Source organism: Oryza glaberrima, chromosome 9 (genome assembly GCF_000147395.1).
Source record: "Oryza glaberrima chromosome 9, OglaRS2, whole genome shotgun sequence".
In the NCBI taxonomy this organism is placed as follows: domain Eukaryota; kingdom Viridiplantae; phylum Streptophyta; class Magnoliopsida; order Poales; family Poaceae; genus Oryza; species Oryza glaberrima.
Window position 1 is genome coordinate 7,400,716 of NC_068334.1, and position 22,429 is coordinate 7,423,144.

General features: G+C 41.3%; 1 protein-coding gene and 1 non-coding gene across 2 annotated transcripts; one reads left to right on the plus strand and one right to left on the minus strand.

The window, feature by feature from the left end:
* Positions 1-11,451: 11,451 nt before the first annotated feature.
* Positions 11,452-12,373, minus strand: LOC127785390 (uncharacterized). Its single transcript, XM_052312824.1, has one exon. The coding sequence runs from the start codon at positions 12,342-12,344 to the stop codon at positions 11,637-11,639; it is 708 nt and encodes a 235-aa protein (XP_052168784.1). The 5' UTR covers positions 12,345-12,373; the 3' UTR covers positions 11,452-11,636.
* Positions 12,374-15,980: 3,607 nt separating this feature from the next.
* LOC127785518 (small nucleolar RNA Z247) lies at positions 15,981-16,119 on the plus strand. The gene has a single exon (XR_008019769.1). It is a non-coding gene; the product is annotated as a small nucleolar RNA Z247 (small nucleolar RNA).
* Positions 16,120-22,429: the final 6,310 nt, after the last annotated feature.

Consider the following 22,429-nt stretch of genomic DNA (forward strand, 5'->3'; position numbering starts at 1 on the left):
AGATGGAGTTGGACTCCTAATTCGCGCGTAGGAATAAGTCCATTTTACCTCCCTCATCTCTTGTGCTTGTGTGAATAACATCCCTCAATCGGAAAACCAGGTATAACGCCTCCTTCTTCTCTGAAAACCAGAGCAAATCACCTCCCTCGGCGGTTTCGGAGACGGTTTTATCCTACGTGGCACTTACGTGGCGGGTTGACTTCCTATATGGCATCGATGTGGCGCTTATGTGGCACTAAATTAAAAACAAATGTAAATGGGACCCACATGTCAGTGAGTAAAACAATAAAATAAATAATTGAGCCCATAGGTCAGTTACCTTTCTCCTTCCTCTTTATCCTCACGAGGCACGGCGAGCGAGATGGAGAGAGCTCCGTGAGCCCAGCGGCGGTGAGACGGCGGGGCGGTGGGACTGCGGGAGCAGCGGGGCGGCGAGACCGTGGGAGCGGCGGGAGCGGCGGGGCGGCGAGACCGTGGGAGCGGCGGGAGCCCGGCGGGAGCGGCGAAGCGACGGGAGGAACGGCGAAGCGACGGGAGCTCGGTAGAGTGGCGGGACGGCGGGAGCAGAGAGAGAGAGAGAGAGCAGAGGTGAGGAAGCCTCGCCGCCTCCTCTCCTCCCTCTCTGTCGCTGCCTCCCCTCCCATGCCCCTCCTCCGCCGCCTCATCCCTAATCAATTATTATCATTCGCGGCCAGTTCAATCTCATGTCCGATTGAAGGACAAGTTGGCACCATTTCCTCTCGAGCTGTTCGTCGTTGTACCAGCCAGTGGCGAGAAATCACAGTTGCATTTGCATCAATCAATCACAAGCTAGCCGAGCGTGGCGCTGTGTGGCTGGTCAACGGCGTACTGCTGCACGCCGCGTTGGTCGCCGACGCGCAGGCGCTGGTGTACAAGTACTACGCCCAGAAGTGCCCCGCCGCCGAGTCCATCGTGTTCGACGAGGTCCAGAAGGCGTGGAACGCCCACCGGAGCATGCCGGCCAGCCTCCTCCGCCTCCACTTCTTCCACGACTGCTTCGTCAACGGCGGGACCGCGGGATGGCGGGGCGGCAGGGGCGGCAAAGCGACGGGAGCTCAGCGGAGTGGCGGAACGGCGGGAGCAGAGAGAGCAGAGGTGAGGAAGCCTCCTCCTCTCCTCCCTCCCCGTCGCTGCCTCCCCTCCCACGCTCCTCCTCCGCTGCTTCATCCCTATCCTTGCCTCCTCGACCTCGCCGCCGCCTCTTCTTCTCCCTCCCCACTGGTGGACGATCCCGGCGGGTGGGGCGTTGGTCGGCGGCACATGTCCCCGGTGTCCCTGGCATCCCGCCGGTCCGCCGGGCTCCCGCCGCTTCCGCGGTCCCGCCGAGCTCCCACTGTCCCACCGCTCCCGCCGTCCTGTCGCCGCTGGGCTCACGGAGCTCTCTCCATCTCGCTCGCCGTGAGGATAAAGAGGAAGGAGAAAGGTGACTGGCATGTGGGCCCAATAATTTATTTTATTGTTTAACTCACTGACATGTGGGGCCCATTTACATTTGTTTTTATTTTAGTGCCACGTAAGCGCTACGTGGAAGTCAACCCGCCACGTAAGTGCCACGTAGGACAAAACCGCCTTCGAAACCGCTGAGGGAGGTGATTTGCTCTGGTTTTTAGAGAAGAAGGAGGCGTTATACCCGGTTTTCTGGTTGAGGGATGTTATTCACACAAGCGCAAGGGATGAGGGAGGCAAAATGGACTTATTGCTTCACGCGTACGCGCCTCGGGCGCGCACTTCGGCCCACACGGCCCACGACGTACGCGTGGTGCCGCCGCGCTGTTAGATCGAGAATTTTTTTTATAACGTGTTTAACGATTGTTAGTTAAGAATAATGACAGTAATTAAGGAAATATTTTTCTTTTTTTTGAGATATTTTTACTAATAGATTGAAAATTTTTAAGTTACATTTGAAAACTTTGGAGTTAAGATTTAAACTTTGAAGTTAAATTTTGAAAACTTTCAACTCAAGATTTGAAAACTTTCAACTCAAATTTGAAACTTTTGACTCAAGATTTGAAAACTTTCAACTTGAGATTTAAAATTTTTTTACTCATATTTGAAAACTTTCAACTCAGATTTGAAACTTTCAACTCGACATTTGAAAACTTTTAACTCAAATTTTAAAAATTTTCAACTCAAAATTGAAAACTTTTCATATTAAAATCGAAAACTTTTCAACTCATATTTGAAAACTTTCAAGTCTATATTTTGGAAACTTTCAAATCGTATTTTCAACATTTTTAAGTCAATATTTGAAAACTTTTAACTTAAAATTTCAAAATCAATTGTTTTTATTTTTATTGAGAAATTACTGTAGCATTTTCGCTAATCACCATTGCTGTAGCACCACACGTGCTGTTTTGTTTCAAGAAAAGCGCTAAGCGCTACTACTGAGGCGGAGGCCCACGTGCTCGTTGACTTAACATCCTCGCGCGTGCGCGCGAGCTATCCACCCTGAGATGGAGACCGCGCGCCATCGGGGGAGGGCGTACAACGCTGTGGCGCTAGGAGCATTGGCGTTGGGAGAGACCGAGAATCGGTGCGGTGGGTATTAGGTTAGGGTTTTCATGGGCTTAATGGGCCATGTGATGTTTTGTGATGGTTGGCACAATAATTAGAAGTCTAGTCGGAGCTCCGCGGGTGAAATACCTCCCCCGTCCCCTCACCCACCCAATTGCGGGGCCCCGTCCCTGACTCCCCACGGGGCATAAACTTCACCCGGCCCCACCGGGGAAATTGCCACCCCTACTTTAGCGTTTTTTTTCCTGTTCGGGGCAATTTTTAGAAGAAAATTTATCGACAAACATTTGGGAGTAATTATTAATTCTTTTCCTATTATTTGATTCATTGTCGACAAATTTTCTTCTAAAAATTTGACAGATGTAACTGCACTACAATCCTAGTGTAATTACAATGTAACTTGCATGTAACTTTCACATAATTTTGAACCATTGGATTTGTTTCAAGATTTGTGCAAGTTAAGAAGAAAAAAAGTCACTGCGCGCACATATGTGAGAGGATTCATTCCCACGACCTCCGTTTCACCGAAATAGCATGTTATGAAGAGATTTTTGAAAGTTACATACAAGTTACATGTAAGTTATAGTGTAATTACATTACGATTGTACTATACTTACATCACGATTATACTATAATTACATCTGTTAATTTTTTAGAAGAAAATTTGTGGACAAATGTATAGGTGATCCCGTTCGAGGAGTTTAAGAGCAGGTACAATAGCAGATTATAAGCGAGCTATAAACATATTTTAAGGAGATAAAAGAGGAGAGAGAAGAGTAGCGGGCTACAGGTTTATAGCTAGCATAGCCTCCAAGACACAATGTGTATATGACAGGTGGGATTAGGTATTAATAATGTAGTATATTTTTGTAAGTAACTATTGTATGAATTGGCTATTAAATTATCTATGGATGATTTGGAGCAGTAGTTGGCTATACTATTAAACTTGCTCTAAGATTACAAGAAGCAAACTGGTTGGTAGCTCCGTTTCTCAGACTTCTAGTTCAGTTTTTGGATTTTACAAATACATCTTCTCAGAATCTGGACCAAAAGTTAGACAGTTTGGGCGAGAGTTTCTGATTTTGAGAGAAGCTAAAAGCTCTCTCAAACAGGCTCTTTACATCGTCCACTAGGGATCACCACTTAAGCACCGATTCCTTAAGAAAGGAATATTGACTCATCTGTATTCCTAATCCATAGAACCAGGTATATTGACTCATCTATTATGTTTTTCAGAATGGGCTTTATATGATTGAAGCACAGATCAAAATGGATAATCGTTCGCAGCTTCCAAACAACTTTGAATGATGCCCATGCCCTTTCTATATGAATAATTCCAAACAACTATTAGACTTAGATGTTTAGTTGATCAAACATGGACATGTGTTTCAGAAACTATATATGTTTTTGTTTCAGACATTCAGATGTGTTTCTACATAATTGGGAACATTGCTGGTATCTTTGTGCGATTATAAATGAATTGATCAACATATAATTAGTTGACCAATGTTTACCAATCGCTTTGACTTATATTTGTATATTATAATAGGATAGGAAATTCTTCTCTAGTCTATAGTTTATTGCCATGAAAAGTATGTGTGGCAATACCATAGCAATGTACATAAAGTGCTTGCGACAATAGACTATTACTTCAAAAAATGTGCGTGTGACAATAACGTATTGCAATGGATAGTTGTGCATTGCAAAATCTTATCACCATACAGCACAAGCCATATTGCAATACATGTTTTTTGCAACATTATTAGTTGTTCTCATAGCATGGTGAAATCGTTGCAATATCACCTTTTTATGCGACGGGGTCAAAATTTGTTGCAATAGCCCTATTACCACGGGTTTTATTGCATCGGTTGCAAACGAATTCGATTTATATTGCAACGAATTTAAGCCTATTGCACTAGTATTTTTTGTTGCCATAGGCTTTGGTTTATTTTGCAGAAAGTAAGTTTACAAGTATTTCAGAAGTCCTATTATCTAGAAGTAGCATTTTTCTATTATCTAGTAGTAGTATTTTGGACTAGAATAAAACAAGAATTCAAATTGTCATGAAAAAGTTGATATGTAATTAAAAATGTTATGAGAACAATTTTCACTTACATCTTAACTAACTAAAAGATTCGTAATTTTCCTATCGTCATAGTTCGTTTCATCCGTCCGCGCAATTTTTCCAGTCCGATTTAGTCCATCAGCGCGATTTTCCCACTTCACCCCCAAAAAATCAACCACTCTTCGCCCTGAAAATCAACCACAATCAACACAAAATCACATACTAATAAACATCAAAGAACAACAAACATCACATCATTCACATTCACATCCAAGAACAACAACATAATCACAGAACTTTCACGCCCCTACCACGGACTGCCGCTGGATCTGCCCTCGGCCGCCGCCGAGGCCACCGCTGCCACCGGAGGGAGAAGCGAGGTGATGGAGCCGCCGTTGCCGGATCCACCCTCAGCATACGCCACCGCCGCCGGATCCGCTCGTGGCTGCGGCCGGCGCCGCCAGATCTGCCATGGGAGGGACATGAAGAAGGGCGGAGGGAGCCGCTGCCGTCGGATCCGTCCACGATCGCCGCCACTGCCGCCGGATCTGGCACGGGAGGGAGGCAAGAGAGGGTAGAGGGAGCCGCTGCCACCACTGCCGGATCCGCCGGCGGCCGCGCCGAGGGAGAGGAGAAGGGGGCAAGGGAGGCGAGACGGGGTGGAGGAAGCCACCGCTGGTGAGGAAGTTGAGATGGGGCAGATCGAAGGAAAGGAGGGGGAGAGGCTGAGAGGAGAGCGAGAGTTTTGTGGAGGAGGGGAGGGGCGGAGATGGAGGGCGATGCTGGCGAGTGTGGAAAGGAGGGTGAGGGGGGCGGAAGTGCGAACGGAAGATAGAAGAAGATAAGATGAGGCGGAAGAAATGAGGCGCGCGCGCGGTCGAAGCGGACCAGAGAGTGAGAGGGCCGGAGAGCGAGAAGGAGGATGGATAGGCGATTGCTAATCGGCGTGTGCGCGCCGGTGGCACGCGTTTCTGGCCCATAAGGCCCAACGCCGGCGCGCGCGCCTCCCACTCTTTTTTTTTCGTTTTCCTTTACCCATTTTTTTTCGCTTTTTCCTTTTTTCTGATTATTTTTTTAATCTTTAGCATGTTTTGAGTTTGAAAGTTTTAAATTTTGAGTTGAAAATTTTCTAATTTGAACTTGAAAGTTTTTAAATCTTGACTTGAAAGTTTTCAAATCTCGAGTTGAAAGTTTTCAAATCTCGATTTGAAAGTTTTCAAAATTTTCAAATCTGGACTTGAAAGTTTTTGAATCTCGAGTTGAAAGTTTTCGAATTTGAGTTGAAAGTTTTTAAATCTGAGTTGAAAGTTTTCAAAATTTGACTTTAAAATTTAAAATTTAAATCGAAAGTTTTCAAATCTAACTTAAAAAATTTTCAATCTGTTAGTAAAAAAATATCCAGAATCTTTCCTAATTAATTACTATCATTAGTGTTAAGTATATTAACTAATAGAAGTAGTTCAGTATATTAACTAATAGTGTTAATAGAGGTAGTTAACAGGGGAGGGGTGCTCACTAGCAGCGAGCACGTGCTAGCTAGGAGTCCCCGGATGGATAGGGGTGGATAGGATCGGCCGGCATCTGTTTTTTTATTCGTTTTTTTTATTCGCCTCGCTGGACATTGGAGCCAGAGGAAAAATAACCAGATGGATTAGATAGGATCGACTCCAGTTAATTAATTCGTTGTTTTTTTAAAAAATAATTTATTTATTTATTAATCAATGATAGGTACTTAATTAATTAATCAATGATAGTTAAGAAAAAATTAATTGTATCAATGCCACTACAAATACATCATGAAATTGGATGGATGTCACTACAGTTTTTCTAAAATTAGAATAATATGGCACTCCGTCATGATTTCTGTTATCTCCATCACATCGTCGTCTATGTCTCCATGATAGTTTGACAATGTGCCTCCGGTCAGCTTGCCATGCTAATCGCTCGTCCGACGACGAGAACACTCAGCTTTTCCTAGTAGCTTAGAAGGCATCCATTTGCATGCGATGTCACAATGATGGCCGTGGCACAAGCCGTCGGAGATGCGGAGCTTGAAAGGGGTACATCCACGACATGCCACTGCAGTTCATGACGACATCCTACGTAACTGCCATGAGTGGTACCGGTACTAGTGATTCAACATGTGCGTGTACCATAGCAAAGGTGGCCTCGGCAAGTCGGTGGACAACACGAACACTGACAAGGGCTGGTACACCACAAAGGCACAAACCACTTCAGCTTCAATGACATCTTTCATGGTAGGATCAAGCAATACGAGTGTTGGTTTCGACGACGCGCAGCACCTGTGGAGCACCTGTGCACATGCGTCCAGCTTATGCAACTTGGTCAGTTGGTCCAATGTTGGAAGGGTGAGAAAACGTGCCTCGTCCCAAGCACCCGCATGCACGTGTTCACCGGCTTCCACCATAGGGACTCAAGTCAGCGCAGGCAGTGACGTTCCTCGACGTGTGGAGCTCGCAGAATCCGCCTTAGCCTCGAGGTCCCCGATCCACTGAAGTCAACGGCAACAGATGGTGGGGAACGGGTAGAGGGATGCACGAGGGATGGAAACAGAGGGAGTCGTGTGGCGGCATAAGTCGGGGAGTAGTGGGAGGGAGGCAGGAGGGACAGGGAAGGAGGAGCTGACCGTCAGCGAGGGAGGAGAGATTGTAGCCAACAATGATGGATGCAACAATTGAGGGGATAGGGACGGGGATGAAGACGACGATGTGACGGAGTGGTATAGTTCTAATTTTAGAAGATTGTAGTGGCATCCATCCGATTTCATTAATAGTAGTAGTATTTTTTCAATACTATATATTTACAATGGCATGGATTCAATTAACCCTATAAAAAACCGGGACAAATGTATACTGACATGAGATCATCAGTGCCGATTTTTTTTTCTCCCATATTTATTTGAGACACCAAATCCTTCGTGTTTCCAAATATATTATATTGCACGTAACTCATAATTGGCCTGAAATTTTAGTTAAGGCTTTGTTTTGTATTACGAGAGTAAACTCCGCTTGCATATCAAACTATCGGGTCTTCCATGCCAACACCTAACTACAACGATCTCTATATTCTTAACTTATTTGTTGTTTTGTCCCGTTGTTACGCACGGACATATTTGCTAGTTAATTTTCAATTGCTTGTTCTTATATATAATTATAGAACTAAATGATAAAACATAAAAGAGTAAGTTTCAGAAAACTGCAACTTTAATGACAAAACTATCAGTTTGCTGCAATATTAGCGACATGTGACAACTGTAGCAGCATATAACGTAAAAATTGCAGTTTTATGATAACTAGGAAGGAAGCCCGTGTAGATGCGCGGGCAATTTTTTTTATACTTATATAAAAAATACTGAAAAAAGTCATATATGATCATATTAACTATAAAAACAGTAGATTACCTTGTAACCTTACCATAAAAGAAGGAAATATTTATACCGTGAAATAGACCCTATAATTTGATAAGGTAAATGATAGTGTCTATCATATTCAAACAAAAATCACTTTGTTTCGGTTATATGTAAACTTACTTATCATCATCCTTTGCAAACATAATATGCGTTTTGATGTTTTTTTCATTTATTTTACATCTAATTCACCTACGCATGTTCATGGGTAATGTACAAAGAAATACTCTATATTGTCAAAATTATTTGTACTAATTGTTAACACAATTTATATGAGAACGACATAATTAAAAAGGATAAAATATCATTCCATATGACATTTTTTATTGTACGTATGTACGTAAGTTTTTTTTTCGAATGGTAGTCTCTCATATGTTCATTCTTTTTCATGTTTTTTTTTGACAAATATTTCTCTCTCATAGGAGGTAGGGTGTGCGTATGTGTATTCATAGGGTGGGTGTGCACACGTTTAAATGACCGCCTATGATTGTGTTTTACATTGTTAGTCAAAAAAATGCTTTCAAGAAAATTGGCGAGGGTAGCATGAAGCGGCGCCATGGCAGCGTGGCTTCTTCGACAACCTCGCAAAGAGTGGTTGTTACATATATGCATAATTTGAGAAAAACCTTATGGCTACAAAGAAAGAAATAGAAAACTACCAGCCGGGGTGGACCATATACACACACTTCTTTTTTATTTTTGACATCTCTTGTATATGTACGTGTATAGAGAGGGATTAGATGTTTTGTTTAATGGTTGAAAATAATGGATTCACTGATTTAAGTGCAAATCAATGGCTAGATGTTTTGTTTTTTCCTTATATTTCCTCCTATTTATTAGAGCATCACATGACATCTTACAAGTGTTTGTAGAAGTAGAGGAACACTATTGCTCATACTCACAGTTTACTTGTAGTCAACTATTGTTTGTTGTGATTTTGTGTCATCCTCTACTTATCTATCATTTTTTTTTGTTAATGGGTTCCCACTAAGTACCATTATATACCTTAGGTGCTTGATGATGCACGTGCTTACTGGATGTCAACTAATTATTAAGTGCATTGTGCATGGATGTATCATAAACAATATAACTTGACGATTGTTGACACTGGTTTGTATATAGAACTTATTACATAGAATTTATCGGGGACATACGATTGATATATTATACTATTCTAGATTCACAAAGTATATTATATACTACATATTTAGTTTTATTGCATAAGTAATAAATTTATGGTTATGTTCTAAAGTGCTTATCGGAGTGGCTACTTCATTATTTATCATGACCACGTTTACCAAATTGCTAAATGGTACGTATTTTACAAAATATTTTTTATTATAGAAGTTTTCTAAATATACAAATTAATCCATTTTCAAGCTTTTAATATTTAATACTCAATTAATCTTATGCTAATGACTTGTGTCTTTTCGTGTGCCCTGGATACGCTAAGTCAATGAGCTAGATCAAACGAAGGCTAATTAGGAGAAAAAGGATATTGACATGTTGTCAAATGAATATATTTGATCTTCAATTTTCTAATGATGTATGAATAGAGTAAACACATAATACATAAAAAATATTTATGATAAATTTAGTAACATCCTTTTGTAATTTTTACAACAGAGAGTGAATAATTTTTGAAATTCTACACACACTTGAAGTTGTTTTTATTTTGGAAAATGTAAATCTAATCTAACTATCACATAATCTATACTTTTAATTTATTTATATTTTTATAGGTGTTTCGATGACATGCGTGAATACAACTCGAAATAGCATATATTTTTACAACTTAAAGCATAGTTAATATTAGTTTGAATTATTAGTTTGGTTTTCCATCTAATCCAAATGATGAGATGAAAAAAATAAGGATGTGGGACCGGGCGTGTTTACGTACTGTACATAGGAAATAGCTGTGTACATACTCTATGTAGGTACATGCTTTTCTTAAGAAGGAATTCCTACATACCTACGTGCATGTATATTGGCCGGTCATGCCATTACGACATGGGCCTTTTCTACAAATAAATTTAATTTGTAGATTTAAGATAGATCTAATAGTTGAAAATAATGGGTCTACCAGATTAAATGAAATTTTTTTTTCTTCTTTTATATATACAATTTCTATGATTTATTAGAGTGCCACATGGCGGTCTATGTGCATTTATAGGGTACTATGTATGGATTAAAAGCGTTTGCAGGAAGTTTATCCTCTTGGTTACTTTTTCTCCCTTTTTCTCTTTATAAAAATATTTGCAACAATAATTTTTAAATAATCACAACCTTCTAAATTATATATTTATTTGTAACAATATATTTTAACTCGTTATAATTTTTAAATTTTAAATCATATGTTCATTTTTTTATCTACTTGGACCATTGTGTTATTTATGATAAAAATCACAATTAGAATTTATACGCAAGTTATCTACTTCTCTCGTAAAATGTATATTCTTCCAAGTTCTATATACTATCCTATGCATGTCATTCAAACGTATATGAGAAATTATAAAAAGAAAGTGACTATATATTGTTAGATCGACTTTTTAAAGCCTCACCAATGAGAAGAATGCACGCGTAGCTGAAAACATATATTTTTATTGTATGTTTCTTTACCATATTTGTGGAGTAATAAATATTGTTTTTCTACTATAGAAAATTGTATTTTAAGAAACCATCTTTTTTTTGTCTACGCATACTACATCTTTTTCTAGTGAACCGTACCTTTTAAATAGTTTTTTTATCGTATGTACGTTCGTTTTTTTAAATAAACAGTACCTAAAATGTTTTTTTCCATTGTGCATACGTACGTAAATTTTCCGGTATAAACGATTTCACTCGTATGCACATGATTTTCCGGTATATACGGTTTCAATGTACAGTGTAGTACTTTTTTTTTTGGCTTTGTAGCTGCTCGTATGTTTGTTTTTTTTTCTAAGCGAGCAGTACGTATGGGTTTATATCCGATCGGAATATACGTTATTCTTTTTCGTAAAAATTTCTCATGTATTAAGCTTATACGTTATATTAAGAGTGTATCAATGACTTTTCAAATAAATCTAATCTAATGATGTAAAATAATGGGCCTACCAATTTAAGTGAAAATCGACGGTTAGATTGAAAAATGCCAGGTGGCGATTTAGGAGTGTTTATAGGAACGCCACATGGCGGCCTAGGAGCGTTTGTAGGGAGATTAATGGACTTTTAGTATATAATAGATAGATAGATTTTTCACGCTATCGTTGTAGCAAACTGAAACATGTCGCTAATGTTGCATCGAACTGATAGTTTTGTCATTAAAGTTGCAGTTTTCTGAAATTTTCTCAGCATAAAAGGATGTATTTGCTATGATCCAAAATAACAAGTAAAAGAGCATTAGAGAGTAAAAAAAAAGTAACTAGCATGCATGGTATGCCGAATAATTTGCTAGGCAATCAACACTATAACACCGAACATCGCAATCTGATTAAAGAAAAAAAAACACACACATACTCGATCGATGAACTTAACAACCTGCATGCGCGTAGTACATATACTAGCAAATGCATAAATATAATTAGTTAATTAATTAATTAATTTCCAGCTGAAACCACCTACTAATTGTAATTAACAGTAACGGCTGCTCTCGATGATTTGCCAATTGTCGTCGTACCGAGCCGCCGCCGGCGGCGGCGACGGCGACGGCGACGGCGACGGCGGGGCAGCCACCTCGTGGTTCTTGTGTGGCACGTAGTGACGAGCAGGCACCGCTCTTGCCGCCACCGCCACGGGATGCTTCTCCCCGTAGCCGCCGCCGTTCGGGACGCCCGCCGCGAACTGATCATGAGCTGGTGGCTGCCCCGGCGGCGGCGGGGGCTTCTCACAGCAAGGCAACGGCAGCGGCGTCTCCGGCGCAGAAGGAGGACGAGCTGCGGACGACCGGCGTGGCGGCGGCGCCACGTGATGGCTGTCGTCGTCGTCGACGCCTTCTCTGTTGCTGTACGGCGTCGCTGCAGGACGACGTGGCGGCGGCGGCTCAGGCGGCAGCACGGCTGGGTAGAACGAGGGCGGCGGGTGCACTAATATGACCGGCATCGTCGTCGTCGTCGTCGTCGGCGGCTTGAGCGGTGGTTCATCTGGCGGCGGTGGCTGTGCGGTTATGAACTGCTGCTGCGGCGGCGGCTTGAGGGGTGGGTCATCGTGTGGCGGCGGCGGCGGCGGTTTGGTGGCGGCGGCGTGGGGTGCCGGTGGTGGTTCGTGTTGTTTGGGGTGGCAGCAGAAGAGGTTGCAGGAAGTGTTGTCGCAGGAGAGGTTAAGGGATGGGCATCCAGACATGCTTTGCTTTCCTTTGCTTGCTTGTCTCTTCCCCCGCTGGCTTAAGGTCGACACTTGGGTTGGGTTTATATACAGGGACTAGATGATGCTCTGCGGTTTGTTACGAAATATGTCATATGTGGATGAATGTACGATAGATATTAGTATAAAGAAACGATGATGGTGTGATCTGTTTGCGTGTTGAGTTACAGATTACATGTAGCGGGTTATAACTTATAAAATGAAGTATACGGGCGGGCAACTAGTGCTGATGTGTCATCTAGGTCTTGAAACTCTTAAATTATATTTTAAGGTCTCAAACTTATCTTGGGTATTATAAAATTTCAAATGGACCCTAACCTGCTCCACGCACTGACCTAGTCTGTGGTGCCTATGTACATATCAGTCACATAGAAAAGAATAAATTAAAAACATATTTTCCTTGATGATACTACTTGAAAAATGGTGTTTATTTTTTTTACGTTTTAATTTTTTTCTATATATGTGACTCACATGTGAGTCCCACTAATACGAAGGCACCAGCGTGGCATTGCCATGTCAACGCACGAATCAGGTTGGAGCCTGTTTGGATTCGTGTGTTACTAAAGCCAAGTTCAGAAGTCTAAAAATATATTTTAGAGATCAAGCATCTAGATGACGCACACGCGTAAGTTTATATAGAGACCGCCCGTGCACTTTACTATAACTTAGATACTTCGATCCTCCGTCTCAAAATAAGTAAATTAGTATTGATAAGCATCAGGCTCATTGCGATGCTCATCACCTGCCATTGCCATTGGTATTTTAGCTGGAGGTAGGCGCTTGGCGGAGATGTTCTCTTCTCCTCAGATCTGCGTTGGGCAGAGGCGGGGAGGGTCAAAGCTCCCAACATGCATGGAGATCGGAAATCTAACCACCAAATCTAGGCAGTGGACAGCTTGGTGGGGGACTAGCGGTCACATCTCGTCATCGCTTGCCAAAAGAACACCGATGGTGTCTCTATTCCCCTTTTCCCTCTATTAATTTCATTCTGATGTAACTAGTAGGAAGATGGATGTGGAAAATCACAATACGAGTATATACAAATTCATAATATAAGTATACAATATTGTGATTTGGTTGCTGCAAACATCGTAGTACTTGAGAAATTAAAGTCAAATATTAGTTTTAAATAATGTGCCGTGTTTGATTGCGTCTTAATTAGTGGGACAGAGGGAGTATATTAGTAACAAGTTTTGATGTGGTATTGGTTCAGATACTAGATTGGGTTGAAACAATGTTTGCCACACCTTTGTTGAAATGAACCTCTGCCCTCCCCCCAACTTCCCCTCCAAAAGTGGAGTTTCTATTTTCACTTTCTTTTGTATCTTCTTTCTACAAATGAAATTAAATCTTTATGTACTGACTCCTAAGCGAATTATTTGGGAAGGCTTTATGCATCTCACTGTCCTAAACTTATCCATACATCTTTTCCATTTAGGTGATTTCCCGTGCTTCGCTACATGAATTATTAAGCAATTTTCAGTATTCTTTTTTTTTTGACAATCAAGCTAGGAGTAAATAGAAAATAAATGAAACATTAGAGTTCATCACTACTTATCATGAAATAAACAAATGATACCCGTGCTTTAATGTGAAAATATTGATAAGTATATGTTAAATATTATAAAAATAATAGATAGATTTGTCAAAATATTATGGAAATGTAACTTTATATATAGAAACTATAGATTTTGGAAACATCATTAAAGTTTAGTTAAAAAGTTGTTATATGTATTGGAAAGGAGAGAGATCTGCTTGACTCAAAGCATTCTTCTCAAGTATCTGACTAGCGTGATAATTAAGTATTTGTTTTAAGTCCTTTTTACAGCGCTCGGAAGGTACCTTGTGTACCTCCCATACCTACGAGAGTATCTACGCTTTATTCTTGAAGGGTAGTAATAGTCTAATAGATAATTTTTTTTACAGAGGGAGTAGCTTCCAAGAGACAGCAAAAGGATCTTGGAGTGTCCCGCTCATTATAGTTGCACCCATGCCATTGTTTGTTACATCCTAGCACACATCAAATAAAAAATTAGAGAGCTAACCATCTCATATAGCTTAGTTCGATTAAGGCTGTGTTTAGTTCAGCGCAAAGTTTGAATTTTGATTAAAATTGGAGATGATGTGACTGAAAAGTTGTGTGTGTATGACAGATTGATGTGATGAAAAAGGACTGAAGTTTGGATCTAAACTTTGGATCTAAACACAGCCTAAGCCCCAAGAAAGAAAAAACAAAACTAGGACTCCTAATCCAGGTGTGGATAGGTTCTCACTAAAACGACCCAAACCAGTCAATTTATGCTTAGCTCGCTTACATTGACGTACTACTTGACCTGAAATTAATGCCAAGATATAGATGGTCGGTCGTCCGTGTCACTTTTAATGAAGGTATCAGATTCAGTCTCCATCCCCACTCTTTAACCTGCAGGTTTGGCCAAATCATTCAATGTTTATCGGACCACGAAACCGTGTATATATATGTATCTACTGCGCCATCTCAATGTATAATCTGAGGCATAAACTACACATGATTCTTGTAACCAATGATTCATTGCTTTGTTCTATTAGAGATATTCCATTATATTGGTCGGCCCAGTAAAAGGGAAGGTATAAGTTCCATGCACAAGTGAGGATGCTGCCACCACGACTCTTGCTTGGTAATATTCTTCCCAATAGAATGGGGCTGTAGAGTTTAGTTAAGTGATGCCTACCTTGGTTAATTATTTAGGATGGGGAGACAAATATCCACATATTTATCCATATGATCTGATAAGCTAAATTAAACACATTTATGTGGACAAATATCACCTAGTATGATGAAATAAAGACGCCAAAGAGTAGTGGAGCCGGCAACAAACTTAGTGTGTAGCAGTTATTGGTGATGGTAAATAGGTGAATAGAACAAGCTGTTTACACTGTTAGAGTTAGCCTTATCTCATGTAACAGAAATTGGTTTAGATAAGGATTGGCTGGTAATCTAGATAGCAAGATAATAGTTGGTTGTTAGCCCTTATCAGCCGAACCTATCTATTCCATATATATGTATTGATGTGCACCGTTTTGAGTGCTAAGAAATCAACACGCAGCCGCTACCCTAGCGTGAAGGGTAGCGTTCCATCTCATACTTCCACATGGTATCAGAGCCTTGAACCTAGATCCAATCTACCATGGCGAGCTCTTCCTCCACCTCCTCCACAGCAAATCCCCTATTTGGCTTTCAGGTTTCTGAAAAGCTTACCAAGCAGAATCACCAAATCTGGTGTGCACAAGTGCTCACGGCGATTCGCGGGGCACGTCTCGAGGGACATCTGAACGGCAAGACCGTCGCTCCCTCTCCTCAGATCGAGCAGAAGACAGAAGATGGCAAGGCGGCTGTCAAGATCGCCAACCCAGCGCATGAGGAATGGTTGGTTTGCTGCGGACCAACAGGTCCTCGGTTTCCTTTTCTCATCGCTGTCAAGAGATATCCTGTCCTAGGTGGCCTTGGTGACCACGGCGGCAGAAGGATGGACGATGATCCAGGACATGTTCAACTCAAGAAGGGAACCTTGACGATCTCCGAGTTCTTCGCCAAGATGAAGGCCCTCGGTTGATGAGTTTGCAGCGTCAGGAAAGCAACTTGATGCTGAGGAACTAATTGCATTTATTCTTAATGGATTAGATGATGATTATGATTATGTGGTATCTACCCTAGCGGCAAAGTCTGAACCTCTCACTTTGTCAGAAACCTATGCACAATTGTTGAACTTTGAGAACAGGTTAAACATGAGGCGTGAAAGCAATCTGGCAACAGCCAATGCAGCAGGGCGCGGACGTGGAAGCTATCCAAGCAACCGCGGCGGCAATGGTGGGAACCGCGGCCGTGGCAATCGGGGTGGCAACGCCAACTCCGGCTTTGGGCGAGGAGGATGACCCCCCGGACAGCAGCGCACCGGTACACGCACTGTGTGTCAGGTGTGCTACAAACGAGGGCATGTAGCGGCAGACTGCTGGCATAGGTATGACGATTCCTATGTTCCAGATGAACGCCACATTGCCGCTGCTGCATCCTATGCCTATGGAGTCGACTCCAATTGGTATATGGACTCGGGAGCAACGGATCACATCACCGGCGAGCTGGATAAGCTGACCATCCGCGACAAGTACAAGGGAAATGATCAAGTGCACACGGCCAATGGAGCAGGTATGAAAATTGAGCACATTGGTCACTCTACAGTTCAAACCCCTATGCGCAATCTTTTACTTATAAACGTGTTACATGTTCCACAAGCTACAAAAAATCTTGTCTCTATATCAAAACTTGCCCTAGATAATTCTGTCTTTGTTGAACTTCATGGGAAACATTTTTTGATTAAGGATCAGGCCACGAGAGCAACTCTTCTTGAGGGGAGGCGACGCAATGGCCTTTATCCACTTCCATCTTCTCCATCAAAGGCGGTCTATGGTGTGGCGCCATCCTTTGCAAGGTGGCACAGTCGTCTAGGGCATCATAGTTTCCAAAGTCATTAGCACAAATAATTTGCCTTGTCTTGATAAGGCTAGTAATGAGTCTGTATGTGATGCTTGTCAGATGGCCAAGAGTCATCAGTTACCTTATAATAATTCTACTAGTATTTCTGTTTTTCTGATGGAAATTATTTATTCAGATGTTTGGGGGCCAGCGTGCACCTCAGTTGGTAGGAAGAAATACTATGTAAGCTTTGTGGATGATTATAGTAAATTCACTTGGGTTTATCTTCTCAAGTCCAAATTAGATGTGTTTGAAATATTCCATGAGTTTCAAGCCTTAGTTGAACGAAGATTCAATCGTAAAATATTATAACTATGCAAACCGATTGGGGTGGTGAATATGAAAAACTCAATTCCTTTTTTTAAAAAATAGGAATCTCTCATCATGTATCATGTCCCCACACTCACCAGCAAAATGGAGCAGCTGAAAGAAAGCATAGACACATAGTAGAAGTCGGTCTTTCTCTTCTTGCTCATGCATCCATGCCCTTGAAATATTGGGACGAAGCCTTCCTAGTTGCAGCATATCTTATAAACCGTGTTCCTAGCAGGGTAATTCGTTTTGAAACCCCCCTAGAATGCTTGTTCCATCAAAAGACCGATTATACTGCTCTTAGAACCTTTGGGTGCGCCTGTTGGCCTCACTTGCGTCCCTACAACAATCACAAACTCCAATTTCGATCTAAACAGTGTGTGTCCTTGGCTATAGTTCGATGCATAAAGGTTTTTAATGCCTTGATATCTCTTCCGGGAGAGTCTATGTTTTACGGGATGTTATTTTTGATGAAACAGTGTTTCCTTTTTCTCAACTCAAGCCAAATGCAGGTGCCCAACTAAGAGCAGAAATATCCCTTTTTCCATCAGATCTTGTAGCGCATGATCATGGGGGAGAACAATATATGAGTGATCATTTGCTTGATTTTCATAATACCGCTAACCCTGCTAATGATTCTGCTGGAGAAAATGGAAATTGTGGTGCAGATGATTGTGTGGACATAGCACAGCAGGAGGATGCGTCGGAATCCACAGAATGGGCGGGAGAATCAGCATCGGGATCACCGCCCAGACAAGACCGGCGCTCAGCACAGCAGCAGGTGCAAGACGAGGAGGTTGCTGTCACCCTCTCCAGCGGCGACACGTCTCCTGGCAGCATAATGGTGCCATCTGAACTGCGCCAACACACGTCGTCAACAGGTACGGGTGCAGGGACAGCAGCAGGCAGCAGTCATGATGAGGTTCAGTTGTCACATCCATCGGGTGTTGAAGAAACAGAAGCAATTAGACCCAGAACAAGGCTCTAGGGAGGTATTAGCAAGCCAAAAATCTACATAGATGGTACAGTAAGGTACTCTTGCTTTACTTCTACTGGTGAACCGTGACCCAAGTAATTTAGAGGAAGCTTTAGGCAATAAGCATTGGAAAGATGCAATGAATTTAGAGTATTCGGCTCTAATGGATAACAAAACATATCACCTTGTTCCTCCTCAGAAAGGCAAAAATATTATTGATTGCAAATGGGTGTATAAAATTAAAAGAAAGGCTGATGGAAGTTTAGATAGATATAAAGCTAGACTAGTGGCTAAAGGCTTTAAGCAGAGATATGGTATAAGACTATGAGGACACCTTTAGTCCGGTTGTTAAAGCCGCTACTATTAGAACTGTGTTATCTATAGCTATTTAATTTCCAGGGGTTGGAGCTTACAACAACTGGATGTCCAGAATGCCTTTCTACATGGAGTTCTTGAGGAGGAGGTGTACATGAGACAACCAACAGGGTATGAAAATCCTTCTAAACCAGAGTTCATTTGTAAGTTGGATAAATCTCTATACGGTCTAAAACAGGCCCCTAGAGCCTGGTATGCAAGATTAAGTGGAAAATTGCAGCAATTGGGGTTTAAACCATCAAAGGCTAACACCTCTCTATTTTATTTTAACAAAGGGAATGTAACCATGTTTATCTTGATATATGTGGATGATATTATTGTTGCTAGTTCTACACCAAGTGCAGTGCCAGCATTGTTACAAGATCTCAAGGAAGACTTTGCTTTGAAGGATCTTGGAGAACTTCATTATTTCCTTGGGATTGAGGTAAACAAGATAAACAATGGTTTGATGTTGTCACAAGGTAAATATATATCAGACTTGCTGAAAAGAACAAATATGAGTGATTGTAAACCAGTGAATACTCCCTTGTCAACCACAGAAAAGTTGTTAGTTCATGAGGGAGATTTGTTGGGTCCTCATGATGCTACGCATTATAGAAGTATAATAGGGGCATTACAGTACCTGACTTTGACTAGGCCAGATATAGCTTATTCTGTGAATAAAGTTTGTCAGTTTCTACATGCTCCTACAACAGTTCACTGGGCTGCAGTAAAAAGGGTCTTACGGTATCTAAAGTATACAACAAGTCTAGGCTTAAAATTTAGTAGATCTTCATCTCTGTTTGTTAGTGCTTTTATAGATGCAGATTGGGCTGGATGTCTAGATGACAGGCGGTCTACTGGAGGTTTTGCAGTTTATCTTGGCTCTAACCTTGTGTCATGGAGTGCAAGAAAACAAGCAACGGTGTCCAGTTCTAGCACTGAGGCTGAATACAAAGCACTGGCAAATGCAACAGCAGAGGTAATGTGGATTCAGACCTTGTTACAAGAACTTGGTGTTAAGGCGCCAAGGTCAGCAAAAATCTGGTGTGATAATATTGGAGCTAAACATTTGTCAGCAAATCCAGTGTTTCATGCTCGTACAAAACATATTGAAGTGGATTATCATTTTGTTCGAGAGCGTGTTCTGAATAAGTTACTTGAAGTGGAATATATTTCCTCAGAAGATCAAGTGGCTGATGGGTTCACCAAACCTCTTCCTGTTAAATAGCTCGAGATGTTCAGAAGCAATCTTAACTTAGGAAGTTTAGATTGAGGGGGAGTGTTAGAGTTAGCCTTATCTCATGTAACAGAAATTGGTTTAGATAAGGATTGGCCGGTAATCTAGATAGCAAGATAATAGTTGGTTGTTAGCCCTTATCAGCTGAACCTATCTATTCCATATATATGTATTGATGTGCACCGTTTTGAGTGCTAAGAAATCAACACGCAGCAGCTACCCTAGCGTGAAGGGTAGTGTTCCATCTCATACTTCCACATACACTACTAAGAAAAGCACATAGAGATCTGCACTATAGGTCCCGGAACATCTAAACCTGTACTTATAGTGCTTTTCCCTCTGCCGCGGACTAAAAACATATAAAACTGACACCTTTAAGCAACTATAGGTGCTGGTTCTTAAAAAAAAAGAGCACCTATACTATAGTTGTTGGTTTTTTAAAAAATCGGCACCTATACAAAACCGAGCCTAGCCGGCGAGCCGATCGAGCGCCGGCCTTATCCATTTTTTTTACGGACGGCTTATCCATATTAACACCCTCCTGTCCTTATCCTTCAATTCTCTCTCTCTCTCCCCCCCTCTCCCGGCAGCGGCCCAACAGGAGTAGAAGCAGTGGCGGTTGTGCCCTCCCATCCGCCAGATCTGGCGGGAGGGGAGGCGGCGGGATGGGAGGTCGGCGGTGGCCTCCAGTGATGCTGGCGGCGGCGCTCGCACCCTCCTCTCCGCCAGATCTGGCGGGAGTGTAGGCGGCGGACCTCGGCGGCAGCGGCGGCCGCTGCGCCCTCCCCATGCGGCGACGGCGGCAGTGGTGGAGAAGGATGTCGGCGGCAAGGGTGGAGAACCCATGTTTTGATTTAATTTTTCTGATGTTCTTTTTGATGCCGTCATGTTTATGGATGAATGATGATGTTATTGATGCTATGTGTTAATGATGTTGTTGATGCTATGTGTTCATGTGTTCATTAATCTTAAATCTTGTATGTGTTCTTTGGGAAGAAGTGATGTTGCTCGATGGATTGGCTCAAATCGAGCCGATGCATCAAGTCGCTTTTTTTTCGTTCCTAGAGCCTTAAAGGTGCCGATTCCTAAACCAACACCTTTGAATCAGCACCTTTGAGAACACCTAATAGTTGCCGACTAATAGGTGCCGGTTGGGAAACCGGCACCCATAGGGATTTCCCAACCGGCACCTATAACAATTTCTGTAGTAGTGTTAATTATTACACCAAGTAAAAATAATATTTGACATTGAGAGAACGAAACTCAGTTCTCTCAACATCAAATAAATTTGACTGGAGGGAGTATGCGTGAAGTTTTTATTAGATAATTAATGAAGTACTTCCTTCGTTTCAGGTTATAAGATTTTCTAGCATTGCTCACATTCATATATATGTTAATGAACCTTTAACACATATTATAAGACTTTCTAGCATTGCCCACATTTATATATATGTTAATGAATCTTGACACATATTTGTGAAGTGACAATAATGCTCCTAGGGTGAAGGGACCAAGAAGCAGCTAATTAACATAGAGGTGGAACTTCCGGGGGTAATGATGAAAGTAAGGAAACCATTACAAAATACTGTACATTGTACAATATGAGAAGGATTTCAAAAGGTGGAAATGAAACCGAAAGTTTACCAAGGTCCATGTCATATGAAAAGTACACCCAAATCCTTGCATGTACTAGCATAGATGCATTGGTTAATTATTGGCTGTTGGAGAGTGCCAAGGTCGTGCTGGCCTGGTCCAAGTCATTTTTATGTTCAAAAGATTGAGCAGGATTTGAAGGAAGACTTCAAAACAGCATATCCATAGTCATGGCCCAACTATATTCTTTAGATAAGATAGCATCAACTAATAATATATATAATTTGTACTTCTAACAACATTAATGTTGTAATTAAGCTGTAATATTACAGCTTAATTACATTTTCTTTTTCACCTTAAGGTACCCTCTAAATTTAGAAAACAGTTCTCCAGTACACTGTATTCTAAAACAGCGCTTGGGAAAGTTTGATGTTATGTTACAAAGCATAATTTCTTTTTGTAAAAAGCTTTTACTACAAAATATTGGAACTAACAAAGAAGGTGAGTATACCTGATTATCTATCGGCCAGGGAATATATATATGTAAGTTGTTGATTCCTTTTTGAAAATATTTTCTTATATCGGTACATCACAAACCCAGTAGGATTATTAAATACTGATTGAGTTTAGCATACATGTATTTGTTACATCAAAATAGTTGTGGAGTATATATTGTCATTTTCTAATATATATCTTTACCTTTGGTGAACAAGCGGATGGTTCTATAATTAATATTCCTTGCTAGATTAATTTTTAAATATGGCATTCTCGGTTGGCTTGCGTAAGAGTAGATTATCATGAGAGCATCTAATCCTCGTTCCTCTTTTTAGGCTATATTGCTTTCAGAATATGTTACAAGCTAAATAAATTAAAACAGTATTTGTGGAGATTATGGGTACCCTATATCCACACGGCATGGTTATCCGACTAGTCATAGAGGATAGCTTATATCTATGGAATATGTAATAGATCATGACTTAGGTATTACGTTTCCTTTTATATTATGGAGCGGCCTAAAGTCCTAATTTGATAATATTGTAAAATAGATTTAGGAAACCAATACCGTATTGGTTAAGGTT